At 35.2% G+C, this 16,676-nt stretch overlaps 2 protein-coding genes across 2 annotated transcripts; both read right to left on the reverse strand.

Annotated features, from left to right (window-relative positions):
- Positions 1 to 7,409: 7,409 nt before the first annotated feature.
- LOC147862788 (oxidoreductase) lies at positions 7,410 to 11,000 on the reverse strand. Its single transcript, XM_087321753.1, has 6 exons — positions 10,824 to 11,000; positions 8,801 to 8,861; positions 8,659 to 8,697; positions 8,484 to 8,596; positions 8,175 to 8,370; positions 7,410 to 7,830 (listed from the first exon to the last, which is right to left on the reverse strand). Exons 1-6 carry the CDS (start codon positions 10,929 to 10,931, stop codon positions 7,547 to 7,549), a joined length of 801 nt encoding a protein of 266 aa, XP_087177879.1. The 5' UTR covers positions 10,932 to 11,000; the 3' UTR covers positions 7,410 to 7,546.
- Positions 11,001 to 13,004: 2,004 nt separating this feature from the next.
- Positions 13,005 to 15,759, reverse strand: LOC147862789 (uncharacterized). Its single transcript, XM_087320694.1, has 6 exons — positions 15,625 to 15,759; positions 14,881 to 14,971; positions 14,055 to 14,119; positions 13,870 to 13,938; positions 13,732 to 13,781; positions 13,005 to 13,293 (listed from the first exon to the last, which is right to left on the reverse strand). Exons 1-6 carry the CDS (start codon positions 15,712 to 15,714, stop codon positions 13,179 to 13,181), a joined length of 480 nt encoding a protein of 159 aa, XP_087176820.1. The 5' UTR covers positions 15,715 to 15,759; the 3' UTR covers positions 13,005 to 13,178.
- Between the last annotated feature and the right edge of the window lie 917 nt (positions 15,760 to 16,676).

Here is a 16,676-nt window from a genome sequence, read left to right on the forward strand (position 1 = left end):
AGTAATGGAAAACTAGGATTGCCATTCTACATCCAACACAAATGTCACCATTGAACCCATTGAATCCCCATTGAAAAATGTGTAATCTGAACGATATCTCCATTACAAACAAAGCTCCATATTCGATAAGCTTAAGATATAAATTATTGGCCAAAATTTATTTATTTTGTTATCTATAATAATAAAACCTAATACATTTGATCCAAATGTGATTATATGCTTTTTTAGCATTCAAATGGTACTTTGTTCTATCACCAAGCATGCTTAGCATTATACATAGTGGAATTCTAACATGAACTTGTCTTTTTAAACCCAATGTAATAGCTATGAAGATATGAGTACCTCAGTTGGTTGAGGATTAATACAACGCTTGTACTTTAATGATAGCAAATAACTGAAGCTCAAAGGTCACTCCAAAGACAATGCCAAGTACCAATGAGTCATTATTGAAATGTTAAGGCTATGCATGAATGGTAAGCCACGTTTTTACTAAGTTATGCAAATGAGGATTGTAATGTTGAAATTTTTAGGTATGAACCTTAGTGATATACTTGTAGCCTTGTAGGTTGTTAAGATGAATGGGGGAGAAATATGTCTCTCGTGCCGATAGACAAGTAACTTTGTAAAGTGCAAGTCCAAAACACACCATAATTGACGTGGTATATGTATAAATTATAATGATATAGTTATTATAATATACAATGTATAGATTTCTCGTTACCAGCAAAAATAAATATCATACTAAAAATTTATGCAAATATGTGCCAAACATTTTATTCTTTTCATGACTCTGTGACTCATTCTCTTGAATGGTTTAATAGTGTATAGCTAAATTAAACTTTATTGAACACTTGAAAAGTGAATTCTTATTCATCTATCCAAAGTGATTAAAATAATTTCAATCAATATTGATATTGACTCATTCGAAGGTGCAACATTTGTTGTGTTGATGTGTCTCATAGAGCTTAACTTGTTCAACATCATATAGTTCAAATATCACTAACAGTAGAGAACATCTTAAATAAGTTAATTGATGTATCGAGCGCAACAATCACTTGGTTGGCCACTCAATCGGCCTCGTGGTTTCAAGGGTGGAATGGCAACAATCCTTCTTTAAAGGTGATGCAAGGATCTGTGCAACCAGCGCAAGGAGGTTTATTCTTCTTACAGGAACGCTGCGTGGACATATGGGTATGAGTGGTCGGCCTTACAGTCTGGCAAGTGTGGGTATCTAGGTGCAAGGAGACTTTCGCAGGTAAACGAACCCCACCGGTTGAGAATTTAATGATGATCTGGTTCAATCTTATTTCTACGTTGCGAGGTGAGTTTGAAAGTCTTCAAGGGCCATCTGACGCAAGTGAAGAAGCTAGATCTCGTTTCTTGCTGAAATGGAGCGGTTCGTCGATGCTGCAGATAATGGATGGTAAAGTGAAGTGGAATTATCAACCACCACGGTGGTTGTTCCCTCCAAGTGTACCTAACATCTAGATGGGTGTTGCCATGAGGAGTGAATGGAGGACATCTATGCTGAATTTTGTTTGTATGAGGCTCACGTGGAGAATAGGCGTTTGAGTAATGTTGTACACATAGAATGATGTGGTGCTTTGGAGTTGTTTTTTTTGTTGATGCATCTACACATATTGTTTTCCTTCGACATGCAAGATGTCTTGTAAGATATGAGTTGTAAATTATCCTTTCTACATTGCTTAACTAATGGAAGTAGTTTTTTTTTGGAAATAAGTTAATTGATACATTCAATTTGTTATTCCTTGGTAATACATTTACTCTAGATACATTTCATATTGAATCTTTCATGAGATATTGGATGCATTTCACACCATAATCACCCAAATCCATAATCACCCAAATTTTGAGTCATATGTCTAAAGGTGATGAATTGAATGTTTGTGAAATGTATAAAATGTTACTTTTTGTTTTTTTCCAAAATGAAGCTACTTTCCAATTAGTTAGGAAGGATTATTAGAAAGCGACTATACAAGGAGGCTTAAACATAGATCGAGGAATCTCCCCCCCATCAAGTTCAAGAAAATGAGACTAGTTACATCGCCTTTTGAACTGACTACTTAATGTAAGTACCTATAGCTAAAAACAGTGCCCTTCAGTGATGGCTAGTACAAGACAACTCCTCGGGTCGACAACGAAGGGAGGGTGGTAAGTGAGCCGGAAACAGCCAACGTGGGGGCTGGTAGTTCCACCTCGGGCCACTTCCTCCTTGTGTCACCATAGGCGTGTTCTGCCATTTTTGCCAAAAGCGCAAACGGGCAATAACCACATCAGTGGAATGGCTGCAAACCTCATCCAATTGCCCTCGTATGCAGCTGATAAGTGCAAACCATATGTCCATGATCACTTCCTCCAGGGGCCACACCAGATCCTGGAAGACCTTTAGGCGACACGCTTTCCATATATACCACAGGGTGAAGCCTGCGATCAACATCCAAATGTCTGGGAACCTAGGGGATGCGGACTGCAAGCCTCTCTCAAATCGAATCTTGGCGATTTTGCCTCTTAATTTGCATCAAATATTATGCTACATTATGTAATCATTGGTCACACAATTTTTTTGTCCAAAGTATTTTGATAAAGATTTGGAGAGTCTAGATGATACATAAAACAATAGATTTAATGTTATTACTCAATCATTTTGGGAAATATTCATGAGTGTTGATTGGTAAAATAATAATATAAATGAGCAAGGCAATATCTTATTATGAGGATGAGAAATTGTTTTAACAACTATAAAGTAACCTTGATTGATGAAAATATTGTATCTTCTATAGTATTATGTGGGTATCCGGTCAATCTTCTCTTAGGATGGATAATATCATCTTTCTATAGTGTTACACTTGTTTTGGAGCACCACTTACACTTGTTTTGATCATAGCAAGCTATGATATTGTGTGGATCTATGAAAATGTCTTATGTTTAAGCTTTTGGATGATTGATTGCTAAAAACGTTTGAATGACAATGGAGTGCCAAGCCAGAAATTTGTCATTTCAATAAGGTTGACATGTTTTAAAAATATGTGCACCATGAAATGGTAGATTGCACGTCAAATTGTAGCATTGCCCATATATATCTACAAATCTATATTATTTGTCTTGTTAAGGATTTGCTTGGACATATCAATTTTAATATATAACGAACGAGAATTAATAAGTGCTAATTTGTAGAGCATTTGGCAGCATGAATCATGGAATGCATTTGGTGAATTGGTATATGTAGTAAGTAGTTCAAGGGGATTGATAAGAAATGGTACATTGTTGAGGGATGGTTTCACATTAACAGGGACCAAAATGGTACTTTTTTTGCATTAAAAATGTACCATTTTTTTGCGCAAAAATAGAGCCTCGTTGAAAGTTGAGAAGAAGACAAGGGGAGCTCACCTCGTGAAGCCCATGAATAAAATGGTGTCGTTATTTCACATGCGTGTATTTGTGGCGCGTACAATCGTGTATCTAAAGGTCATCATTCGAACACAACGAAACCATTCTCTAATTTTGGCATATGTCTGGGAATTTGAAGACTTAAAAAATAGACCATGACATAGTGTAGTTCTAAAACCCCATTGATGTGATTGATGAGGCCATGTAAGTACACTTTAACATGTGATGCTTTCTATCAAATTTTGTAATCCTACTCAACAATAGAAGGCTTTTGTACACCTCTTAAATCCACTTAGTTCAAAAAAGAAAGAAAGAAAGTGATGACACCACATAAAATATCCACATAGTTCAAAAATCATGTCTACAATGAGAGATTAAGCCATTCCCAACTCTATACATTTATGATTGATTGGAAAGGTCATATGTATCGATAACATCTATACCAATTTAACATTATTGTGTTCTGTCATTTGTATGTTTGATGAGTTGTATCATATGAAAGGTATGGCAAATGGTAGATAAGTTACCATGAGATTTGGTGATTTATTTGTTGCATACTTTTGCCTTTATAGGTTTTGCATAAAAGAATAACTCCATTGTCTTAGCACTTACGAACTCTTCATGATCCCTTATGAGCATGTGTAAAATTTACAAAAATGGCAACCAAATCTACCATAAGAAATGAAGCATTTAAAGAAAACACTAAATTTAGTTTTTACTAACATCTAGTCCTTATAAGTTGTGATGACCATACAAGAATGATATTCATATGGTCATGATTGTATATGAATGATATTTTTATGGCCATGACAATCCTAAGATGTTTAATACAATTTCGTGTTCTTTTTTATTCAAATATTTTAGTTTGTTATGACACTTCTATTTTCTCATCAAGTAAGCAAGTGACACATCTATAACTTTTTCCATACACTAATTATGTATAAACCTTTCCTTTGATATAAGTTATAACATGATAATGACTAGAGAAACATGTTCTTGCACATTACAACTACTAAATGTAGCACCACCATATAAAAATATGTAGAGGAATTTGCAAAATTCTCAATTTTTCTAACAAAATAATGATAGTTTATGGTAATATATGTGAACAAATCTAGAAAACTAGCATTAGACTTAAAGCAATTTTACATTACCAATATTATTATAGCTCAAACCATGGTCTTTATACTTGTTTCTAAAATAGAAAACTTTTTTTGTTCAAGTCACTATCTATAGGATCCGATTCTAGACTCTCATATAGTATGAAATTTGAATATGCAAAAATAGATTTATCAAAGTAGGACACTACTAGTGAAGCATTATAAACGAAATGATCACTCAAAGATGAATGTTAGGAAGAAAAATTGTACTCAAGAATATGTTTTAACTTTATCAATTGAGCAAATTATGAAAGAGAGATTCATTGCAAGTGTTAGGCTTAGCCACGTAACCTAGTGATGAAGTGGGTATGTTGTAAAGGGGACATAAAGGACTCTAAAAAACATGGTGCTCTCTTTAAAAAGGAGGACAAGTGTCAATCAGAAATGTCATAATCATGAACATGTGAACTTTGCTAATGTAGTGAAAGCCACTTTGTCTTACGAAATGTTGTCAATAGACTACTGGCGATTTTATCGATGACAGAAAGTCACGAATGACGCAATAAGTATTAGTTTTGTTTTTTAGTATGTTGGAGCTGAAATGATTGCGACTATTTAGAGAACTGCCAAAAATGTTCGTTAATCGAGAAATATCTTATTCAACTATCCTATTTGCGATGATGAATACTACACAAGCAAAGGACCAACAAAAGAATCTAGACATAGGCTTCACGATATCTTGAAGACAAAATGATGTTTAAGAACATCAAATTTTGAGCTAGATGGACTATCATATTTGCATAATGATGATGGACATATGTGATGTAGCTTCTATCTTCGATTTACAATCTGAGTCATAGAGACAAACGATGATCCGAACTCCAATCCTTTAGAGATTGGCTAGCTAATAATATTTTTTTCATCTCGATAATGATGTAGAAATACCATTTTTTATCCCTCTAAGAGGTTCACCACTTGTCTCAATGTGTATCTCAATTTCTAATTGTTTTAAGGCTATTGTATCTCTACATATAGAATGTAGGTAGCATTACTCATTAATAATTATATTCCATTTGCCAAAAATTTCCCTCAATTTATATTGCATTATAAAAAAGAACTTAGAACATTTAGTGAAAAGCTTGTTAACATTCGAATTATGTGTATGAGAACCTTAATTAGCTCATGGCTTGGTATCACATGAAATGTTAGCATGGTAATACATAGAATGTTATTACTTGAAGTTGGAAAGTCGTCCCATAACATTTGCAATCTTTACACGATATCAACAATGGCTCTTATAATCAATGTTTGAACTGATAAAGAGTAATATATATATATATATACACACGCATATCATATAATTTCAATCAACTAACACTTTACGGCATGATAGGTGTGGGTGGCATGTTTTTTCTTCATGTGGGCTAGATATGGCTTCATGTTTCAACATGTAGTACAATAGTGAGCAAAGATGTATTGACCAACAAAGGTCTTCCATTTGTAAAGTCGTCTTAAGAGAAAAACAAAATTCAAGATTTGTTCTCCAATGCTCATTCAAATGCACCCTTTTCTTGATCATACATATTAATGTGGCATATCACTTTTATGATCCTCCTTTTAATAATACGAAACATTTTGACTTGTGAATCTAAACATTTGAAAAGTCAAAGGTGACATGCAAAATTTACAACAATGTGGTCACAAAATGGGAATGAAATAGGGTTTGAAAGGCCCAAAGTGCCTAATTGTGACTCATGTACAACATATGCATTGGAATTAGTTATAATTTCACATATTTTATCGTTAGTGTGTGTGTGTGAATTAATACATAAATCATAACAAACAATAGAAAATCCATTCATAGATCTATATTAGCATAAACTTATGTCCTTTTGCACCGATTCTCTTGACGATGTTGAGGTCTTTTTATTGAACATTTTTATGCTCTCAAATTATACACAAATAAATGGTGAAATTTGTAACCATGGATTTCTAACATCTCTCAAGATATATCAAAGATTAGGAAAGTACATAGCATTAGCCCTATAACGACAATATGATCCAATACTATTATTAGAGCAGTTATGATCAAAGATAGTGAGAGGTCATTTTATAGACTACCAAAATTTTGAATTTCATTGTTGTTCGAACACATGGTAAAATACATATGGTTGCTACACCAAGCACTGAATTCAAAGTTAAGCTTTGACTAATGAAGATAAAACACTTAGTCAAGTGAGGGTTAAACAATGACAAGTTATCTCCAACAATATTCATGTTTGATTTTAAATCATAGACAATAACAAAACATAAATTATTTCTTAGCTTAGTTGTGAGGTGGCCAACAATTGGATACCCTAAAGAATGAGCATAAACAATTAAAGTTATTATTGGACTCCAAATTAGGATTACAATTAGTAGCAAGTAAACATTCTACAATATTAATCAATACATTAAGAGTAGCATAACAAAGATAACCTGAGCGGTATCAATGGGTAAGTCAATTATCCATATAAGCTTTGTGCAATTACTGATCAAGGTGGCAAATAAAAAATATCTAAGCTTATCATGAAGGAGATTTGGAGGTAGATTGCATTGACTTGTGAGAGTCTGATTCACAAGTGTCCTATTGTCAGTTTCACATTTATAAGGCTTGTAATTAAACAATGGAGAGCCCCCTGATACTGATTTTGAATTGTGCATACTGCTGCAGAATGTATGGCAGGTGCATCATGCTTGGATGATGCTTGCTACGCTAAAATTATTGCATTAAGTAACAGGTATCAAACACCATATTAAATGACTATCACAAGTGCCAATTGTAAAGAATGCTTGCAGTAATGATTAGCTAATAGAAAACTCTTGGATATCTAATACAAATGCAACAGCCCACGCTGAAAAGAAGTTCCAATCCAAGCCAAAGCACAACGTTAAACCATTGCCTTACATTAAATCCTATAAGAGACTTTAGACGATCCCATAAATACAGGATACATTTTTGGAAGTTCTAAATTTGCTTCTATAGAAACAGGGTTGTTTTACATTTTGAACAAATTTTTATGGACTTTTGTAACTGTGCGGCAAGTCAATGATACACGGGTTCCATTTCTCTTCAATGTATCTTCAAAGCCAGTCTGGCAATGCTCAGAGTCTTTCAAGCAAGCATCTTTTATCTTCGAGTGTTCATTGCAATCATCATTTGGAGTGCCGGAAAGAAAACCTTCTGGTTTTATCAGAGAAGTATGAAGATTAACCTGCTGTAAGTTAACTATCGTTTCGTCCAAGTTATGTTCATAGCAGTCGCTAATTCCGTGCAAATACTCTGAGAAAACCAACCATTTATCTCGTTAGTATAACTATTATCCAAGTCATTTAAAATATTGTCTTTACTGATCTTGATATGCAAACTGTAGAAATATATAGAGTGAAAAAAACACCCAAAAAACCCTGTTATTTCTCAAAAATTACCAGAATACACATTTGTAACGGTATATTTTGTACTAGACACGGCTATTTTGGTAGCTTTCACAAAATTATTGGTATTCTGGCAAATATCTAGGATATTCTGGTGTTTTTACCAAATACACACAGCAAAGAAAAATAAACAAACAATTTGCACTTGATTTAAAAACTCAGAAATGGGAAGCGCAACGATTCTCTCCCCACCTTCATATGCGACATCTTTGAACACGAGCAAACTTCGAGGCATCAAAACCACAGACACTGTCTTATGTAGTTGTTCAACAATCAAATTCGCATTATTTTCTAGCAACCGTTGGTGAGGAGAAAAGTGCAATACTGCCGGTGATCCCAGTGATAAGATGGATACCACAGGAAAATAAGCTGGACCATCTTGATGTGGCTACACTTCGACACAAGAATACAACACAAAACCCAATAGAAGAAAATATTGAGCCTAAACAAGCAGGTATTGAGTGGAAATGACATAAAGATCAAGCAACTCGAAAAAAATACCATAATTCCTTGACCCGGTAAGTATTCATTGATAAGCACATGGTTAATCGGTGATGGATATAACCCCAAGTCATCACAAATGGTTCCTGTTAAATCGGATAGCCATGATGGCACTGCAAGTAGTGTTAGTATGAATGACTAGTAGATGAACATGAGATTTCAGGACAATACCTACACTTTTGTGGCAACAATCCTTTCTCGTGCACAACTCCTCCTATAGTAATGATGATGTATTAAACATTCTTCCATAGTCAGTACTGAGAATACAATATGCAATTCCTCATCCACATCTATAAAATCATTGCACTAAAACTTACCCCAGTTCTGGAGCCTCCGGTTCTTTAAATATTTCCATTTCGAACTTGACACTACATTAACCTGAAAAACATGTGAAGACATAATTTATATTGTATTTCAAAGAATTTATTACATTATCGATGCTTCACACATGTAAGAGATACTGTATGAAGGATCTGTTAGTGTACTCTAATAGATCATGCTCTTGATTCGACTGGTTGTCATGATGGCTCAAAGGCTCTACATGCTAGCCCAGGTTAAGCCCAAATTGATTCCTCCATTAATGGTCAAGTTGATCTCGAGAGAAATGAAATAATATATTTTTTGAAAGGCCAAAAAGACCCCTGTGAGACCAAAGAAATTACATCCAGGTGTGACATGTTATTACAAAAGCGGAAAAGAGACTGGATGATACATCGAGGAAGGGTAGTGTGAATTAGGTGAGAGGACAGGAGTACTACTACTGCTACTAGTAACCATACAAAGATGAGGGGATCGATCTCATGAAAATCCATATAGCTCTCCCTAAAATGGCATCGATATCATCTATGGTATATGCCCAATTGAGCATGTTGATGCACGATGATGCTCCAGATCTATAGATGCATTTGCTTTTTAAAGTGTTGAGATCCATGCATTTAAGTTTATCAAGAACATTCTAAGCTCGAAAACTGGATCAGTTGTAATCTGACACACACTATTTTGGTACAATCGATCTCATGAAAATCCGTATAGCTCTCCCTAAAATGGCATCGATATCATCTATGGTATATGCCCAATTGAGCATGTTGATGCACGATGATGCTCCAGATCTATAGATGCAATTGCTTTTTAAAGTGTTAAGATCCATGCATTTAAGTTTATCAAGAACATTCTACGCTCGAAAACTGGATCAGTTGAGGAATCTGACACACACTATTTTGGTACACTCTGTATCTCAGTCTCAATCTCTAGCTGATATGACTCCCGCAGTTTTCTTGCGCTTCATGAAGAAAATGTACTGTTTGAAATTGTAGCTTGAATCTTATCGGAAAACTAACCAAAGTACGAGAGAAAAGAAAGAGAAAAAAAGTCTATTCTACATCTATGCTCTAGGTATATGGCAAGATACATACGGTAAAGTAGATAGTACACATTGCAAGCTTTCGTACCTAAATGAGGACCTGGAATAGGGTACAGTATAAATCTTAAATGGATCAATATACCTTGCATTTACACATAACCTTCCTCACATTTGTATTTGAGTATTTTGCAGTTTATAAACCACCTTCTCTCTCTTCCTTGGTGGTTGGCTTGCTGGGAAACCAGGTTTGACCCTCATGGGCTTGGTGCCATCCCATAGATCATACTCAGTCTCCTGTGGAGACTAATAATATGTCTAGATATCTCCATTCTGGTTACAATGCCCATCTCAATCACAACTTTGTGTAATGAAACTCATTTTTTCTAAATACTGCTCTCTCCTTTTTTTTCGATGCATTGTATTACTGTATATAAACATCAAAATGAGGTGGAAAATCCACGGAGAATTTTTAACAGCATGAAAAGAAAAGAAGTTGGGGAGTTGAATGCACCCACCCAAGACATGAACGACATAATTCAAAAGCATAACATAATTGTTTCTGAAGAAAAACTTAAACGGTTGATAATGATTGGGAAAAAAGAAATTTGTTCTCTCAAATGCGAATACTTACAATAGGCCATCCATATCTACCCCATGTATCGTGTGCTTGATGCGGATGTGCTTAACCAGAATGAAGACATTATAAAAATGATGCTAAAATTCCTTGTTGCAAAACTTAGTCTTTATATGCTATCCCTTCAAAACTAATGCACAAAAAAACTAGCTCATTCCTTTCCGTAGTCAAAACGAACTAACAGTAAATTTTTACTTAAAAAGAACAAGAAAAGGGGCTACTTTTCCATATATATATATAAATGAACTCTTAATATATGCAACTGTATTCATGGTTCCTCGCTTGTGAATGCGTGTTAGATGCGGAAAGGAGACATAAGAGAGAAAAACGAACAGAGACACCATACCTGATGTAAGAGGTGAGTCTGATCATCGGAGCTTATATAATCAGGAATGTAGAAAATGGTTGGAAGAGTGCCAACACGAAAGAACTCCAGCTCATGGGAAAGACCCATCTTTGTCTTCTTCTTCTTCTTCTTCTTCTTCTTCTTCGTTCCGTCTGTCTATCCAGTTTATTCCGTAATCTCTCTATCTCTATCTCTGTCTCTGTCTCTGTCTCATGTTTGTGATTTTTTGAGTAGCCCCTGAATTCTACTTTAATTCACCAAATGCCCCTACGTTTTCTTTTATCTCTGCAGATAGCCCTAGGCTTTCTTAGGCCCTATTAAATAGTATAGTAATTTTTATTGGAATTTGGTAGACCTTCTACGTCGCCACAGGTTCCACATAACTTTGTTTATGGTGGACAAGTGGGAATGCAATTGGCGCAAAGAGCATATCTTTGCAACTTGTAGTGCCAAACTAACATATTCCTTTATCCCGATTTCATGAATCAAATATACCCTAGACAATGTTTCAATGTCAAACTTAATGAGCTATCCGTTTTAGGTATGTATGACCCCCTATAGCATAAGCAAGTGCATGAAAAGAGAGAGAGAGAGAGAGAGAGAGAGAGAGAGAGAGAGAGAGAAAGAAAGCAATGGAATGACATCATGGCTTTCGAAGAAACAACCAAATGAAGAGTGTAGGGTAGTAGTACTGCAAATTGGGTAGAGGAGATCCTACCACGGGGAGAGAGAGAGAGAGAGAGAGAGAGAGAGAGAGAGAGAGAGAGAGAATGAATGACTTAAAGAAGCAACGCATGGAGTCAAAATCTAGTGTTAGAAACTTTCACAAGTACCCACATTGAGGGATAGGCACCTAAATTCTAATGCTTGACCTATTTGTTTGTTGGAAACCGTTGTGGTTGGAATGGTCTCATCTCCACCATTAGTAACAGGGGTACACCACTTCCCTTGTGGGCATCTTTAGGCTTATGATGATGCATGTGGAAGAAAATTTGAGACAAATTCAATTATGATGGAGATAGATTCCTAGAAGCACATGTTTTCTTTATTACTTTGGCCAAATGGAATAAAGCAATCATCAAAGAAATCCACTCAAAAGTCATTGCAAAAGTATAGTTTGAGGTGATCACAAAACTATAAATACCACGAATGGTCATCCCTCTCGATCTCTTGCTTGTTGTGATCACAAAGGTATACTTTGAGGTGATTGCAAAACTATAAAGAGAAGGAATGGTCATCTCTCTCTCTCCCTCCCTCTCTCTCTCTTTCTCATCCTCATTCATGCATGGTTTGTGGAACATTGAAAGAACCTTTTGTACAGTACTATTAGATGTATGTCTGGCTAGATGTATACAACCATTGCAACCTCTAGAGAGATCATAAAAGTGAGTTAAAGTTAACAAATAGATAAGATAACATTAGTTTTACTCCAATTAGTTTTTTGATAGTGTCAAACATTCATATTCTCAATCTTCATCCATGTTCATAACCTACGCATGCTTGTTGATATACCTATGCACAATATTATGTGCCCTTACAATGACATAGTTATACATTGTGTTGTGCTTGATTTCCATTTTCAAGCATTCACAATACAATTTGTGAGTGTTGGATTAAAATGGGTCAAGAAAGCAATTACATCTGCAAGCACATATCTTATCAAGTTCTTCGAAGTTTATGAAGATAAATGCATGCCTTAAAAATTGTTACCCAACTGGTTAAAACAAATGCCAATGGGCTTCCATATTGGCAAGTTATTGGAAAACTCCGAAGATGATTTTTCATATTAGCAAGTGTGATATACCTAATTAGTATCGCCAAACTGCGGTCTCATGTAATATTCAAGATTATTAAAATATATGACTGACAAGACAAATACCAGCCACATAATTTTACGTTCATGGTGAAGAGAGTCATGTGACAAACCAATTCACCATAAGCCTACTCAGAATATAAAAGAATATGAGACCAAGTTTTTACCATGTGCTTCACCGTCAGAGTTAAAATTGAGGTAATATTCAAAATGCCAAAAGAAAATAGGATTTCATATAGATCAACCTCCATTGGTTCTGGATGATGTTGTCCTTTGCCAAAACTTTGAATAACAGGAAAAAATAAACATCGAACACCTTACAGAGAGAGACTCCAACATTATTATATTCACTATTCTAGCACAAGATGTAGAAAACAAATGCAAAGCTCTATGCAATTTTGCGATCAGTGTTAGAATAATAATACAAAAATGTGCAGAGAAACATATAGAGAGAAAAAAAAAACCTTATAGAGAATATCTGAACATCCACTCTTCTAGCAAAATATACAATGCAAAAGCTCTTAGCTTTTACAAGGCTGAATTCACTCATCAACAGTTGATGTAGCAAGAGATGAAGCAGTTGTAGCCGTTATGATGGCATCTACCACATCTTGCTTTCCTCTACTCATAGCCTCGTCCAAAGGTGTTCTCTCGTACCTGCTACCATTGCTCAAAGTAAATTTCACAAGTTTTTAATTGAGAAAAAAATAAAAGGGTTTCTATTAGAGTTTCCAAGCAGCATAATTCCAAATGAAGCAATGCAATACAAAAAACACCAATGGCCTCACTAAAATCTAAGGGACATATCCATACATGTGGGTGTAGGAAAATGTGTTTTCTCTATTTAATGTAGAATAAACACACATATATAGATGTATAGATTCTCCAAGGTTTTTCTTTTTGAACTCTCAGATTGTCAGCATCTTTCAGGATATAACATCAAATTCATATTATTCAGTCAGTATCATCATTGAAATGATTAGGAATACCTTCTCCATTGATAACAATTGATATTATTTTCATTTTCGTTTAATCGATACTTTAAATCTTGTCACCACAAAAGTTTGTTTTAAATCAATTTCATATCCACGTTACCGATTCAAAGCACTTGCATCAGCTCCTCTTGCAATCAATTCTTCACACACCTAATATGACATCATCTCCAAGTTCAGGAAAAAAATGACAAGCTATCGTGCGAAAAAATGGAGCTACTTTTGATCAAACAATACAGACCTTAACTTGACCGTTTAAAGCTGCCCAATGGAGAGGCGTATTTTTCTCATCATTCTGAACATTGACATCCTGTGGAAACTAATAACAATAAATAAATGACGGAGTTGACAAATATATATAAAACAATAATGACAACACCATCTTAACTCACTAATAAGCCTAAAGTCTAAAATTTAGTTTATTACCGCTCCTCGATCAAGCAAATACCCTAAAACATCTAGATGCCCATTTGCCGATGCCATGTGAAGAGCTGCAATTTGCAAGTCACATATATATTACTTAATTATATATGTACGAAATTATCTTTTATTTTTATAGCATTTCAGCATAGATAAAAATTTTAATAATCAATAAAATAGGAACACAATAACCACCCACAAAGAAAGAAAGAAAAAGAAACGAAAACCCAGCTATAACTTATGATTAATATAAAAGTTGAGCCTCAACATGCACAAAGCTCCATGATGCTCAATTTAAGTGATAAATCCAAAGGGTTTCTTAGAAAATGCAGAGCTCATCAGACTCATGATAGAAAAAAGTTTGAAAAAATCTCAAGGAAGTTTCTTGTTGATACTGCAAACAAATAAATGTGCACGATAGAACACTGAAAATTAACCATAGCATTTTAGAAAAATGCAGGATCCAGACAAAAATTGAATAGATCAGAAAATATGCTGCAGCACCATTTTTTCTCAAAGAGGCCAAATGTATTTCCCTTGTCTTAATTTCATCTATTTTTTAGAAGGGACAAATGTGAAGTAATGAATGAAAAACGCATAAACAGTTGCACATACATGATCCAATTTGATAGCCAACATATATTGCATTCTGCTTTGAGAAACAAATAGAAGACAATGAATAACAGCATGGTGAATTGTCAAAGTAATCACTTTTAGCAAAAAAACACATAAAAAAGTTAGATGGCAGGGAAGAAAGAAATATTTTCAAGCACACTCAATTCATTAAGACTGAAAAGCTATTAGTAAATGATAATAAATAAAAACATTTTACCTGTTCTTCCATGCATGTCATGGCGATCAAGAAGAGGCCCATATTGTACCAAAATCTCCTTAACCTCATCGATATCCCCATACCTAGCTGCCTAAACTCCAAGAAATCCAAAGACTTGGATGACAAAAAGAATTTACCACATGTGAAACTATGCTATATGTGAAATACAGGTTGGTCTCTGAGGGAGATGCAAAAAAGAGAATTGAGCTATCATGGCATACAATCAATTTGAGTGTGTAATGAGCAGATATAGATACACAAAATCAACTTTCTCTTTCAAATGGCTGACATTAATGCCTGGAAACTCTCTCTCATAAATGTCTACCAATGAATGCAAGACATTGTCTGGGATACAGGTGCAGACCTTAGGCATTTCGGATTGATGCCCACATCAGACGGTTAGGGATGCTCTTGGATAATGCTGCTCCTTATATCACACATATCGTTTGATAGTCTTGTTCAGTACTAGGGGCACCTGATGCGGTTTATTGATTTGTAGCTAACAGCTCTAGTTTTAGTTTACAATCAATTCAACGAACTGTGTCTTCATTATGTATGACATATGAGGTGACATTATGATGGCCTCCAGAAAGAGGCCAGCATATGCGTAACATCTTCAGAACGTCCATCCTGGATGTCTATCTCCTACTTGTGTATGCTTCACAGAATCTGAGAGTGAGAATCTCTTGTGTTTATGTTTATGGTGATGGAGAGAGACAGAGAGACAGAGAGAGTTGGCCTTACCTCCACGAGTGAATCAACCATGGGGTCTGCTTCATGTCCAATTATCTCCACAGTTTCTGTGTCTTCTTCAGAACAGTTTGGCACTGCCATATCTTTGCCTCTCTCACTCTGTTTCTTCTATACAATCAAATGCTCTGTTTATTTGTATTGTCTGCTTCTAATCGTGTTCTTAATACAAAAGCCAATTAGAGATAAATGATTAGAATGGAGACCCAATGAATTTAATTCATTCAAATATCCTCAAGAGTATTGGGGAGGGGTATATATAATCATTTGGAAAAGGAGTGGGGACCCCCCAATGGAAATCGATTCATCGAACGTTCCGAGAGTATCGACTCTAAACGACTCAATTAGGGTTTCAACTTCAACATGTATGTGAAAAGCACGGATCTACAAAAGCATTTCTAAACCCCATGGTCTTCAAGTTTACGTTGTTTGGTATCGTTCAACGATTGTCTCTTAATGTCATCTTATTTTCCCTTCGTGTTCATGTGCATCTGGAAATTTGGGGAAAGCATGTTTCTTCAGGATTAGGACACACAGAAAGAACTCGCTTAAAAAGTCAAAGTAGGTAGTGGTGTGTGTTCACACCACTTACACTCGATTTAGGAATACTTTCGAAAAACTAGACATACATACATTTGGTCAAGAAGTAAGGGTGACTTTATCTCTTACAACTAGAGGTATGAACATAATAAACTTGTTAAACACATTGCCACGGATCTTGTAATAATCTTCCTCGTTGGAAGGGAATCCCCATCAAATCCTTGCGGGTGCTAATAAGGCATTAGATGTAGAGAGCACAAGTTGAAGCATTGCCTTTATCTAACATATAAAGACTTCAAACATCACTACCTATGTCAACGTTGTACATCGACACCTGTGCATAAATTCTAGTCTTGTTTTTAAGTACAATTGAGGCCATTACTTCACATCTAGACCATAGGTACAAATCTGGACCAATGGGCTCGTTAAGCTTGAGTTTGGTATATTTGTAGCACATTGCTCCATCACGCACGATGATCCTTTATAACTCTTCGAAAGATGGCTTT

This window comes from Azolla caroliniana, unplaced genomic scaffold (assembly GCF_043228905.1).
Source record: "Azolla caroliniana isolate FFs.n. ecotype wild unplaced genomic scaffold, voAzoCaro1.0.p SCAF_6, whole genome shotgun sequence".
In the NCBI taxonomy this organism is placed as follows: domain Eukaryota; kingdom Viridiplantae; phylum Streptophyta; class Polypodiopsida; order Salviniales; family Salviniaceae; genus Azolla; species Azolla caroliniana.

Bases quoted from the DNA above. Each gene is read 5' to 3' on its own strand.
- LOC147862788 (XM_087321753.1), bottom strand. From the start codon at position 10,931: ATGGGTCTTTCCCATGAGCTGGAGTTCTTTCGTGTTGGCACTCTTCCA. The intron at 8,698-8,800 runs GTAAGTTTTAGT...TCATTACTATAG, and splicing joins CCGGAGGCTCCAGAACTGGG to GAGGAGTTGTGCACGAGAAA. The intron at 7,831-8,174 runs GTGGGGAGAGAA...TGGTTTTCTCAG, and splicing joins CAAAGATGTCGCATATGAAG to AGTATTTGCACGGAATTAGC.
- LOC147862789 (XM_087320694.1), bottom strand. From the start codon at position 15,714: ATGGCAGTGCCAAACTGTTCTGAAGAAGACACAGAAACTGTGGAGATA. The intron at 14,120-14,880 runs GTAAAATGTTTT...TGCAAATTGCAG, and splicing joins TGACATGCATGGAAGAACAG to CTCTTCACATGGCATCGGCA. The intron at 13,939-14,054 runs GTAATAAACTAA...TAGTTTCCACAG, and splicing joins ATTTGCTTGATCGAGGAGCG to GATGTCAATGTTCAGAATGA.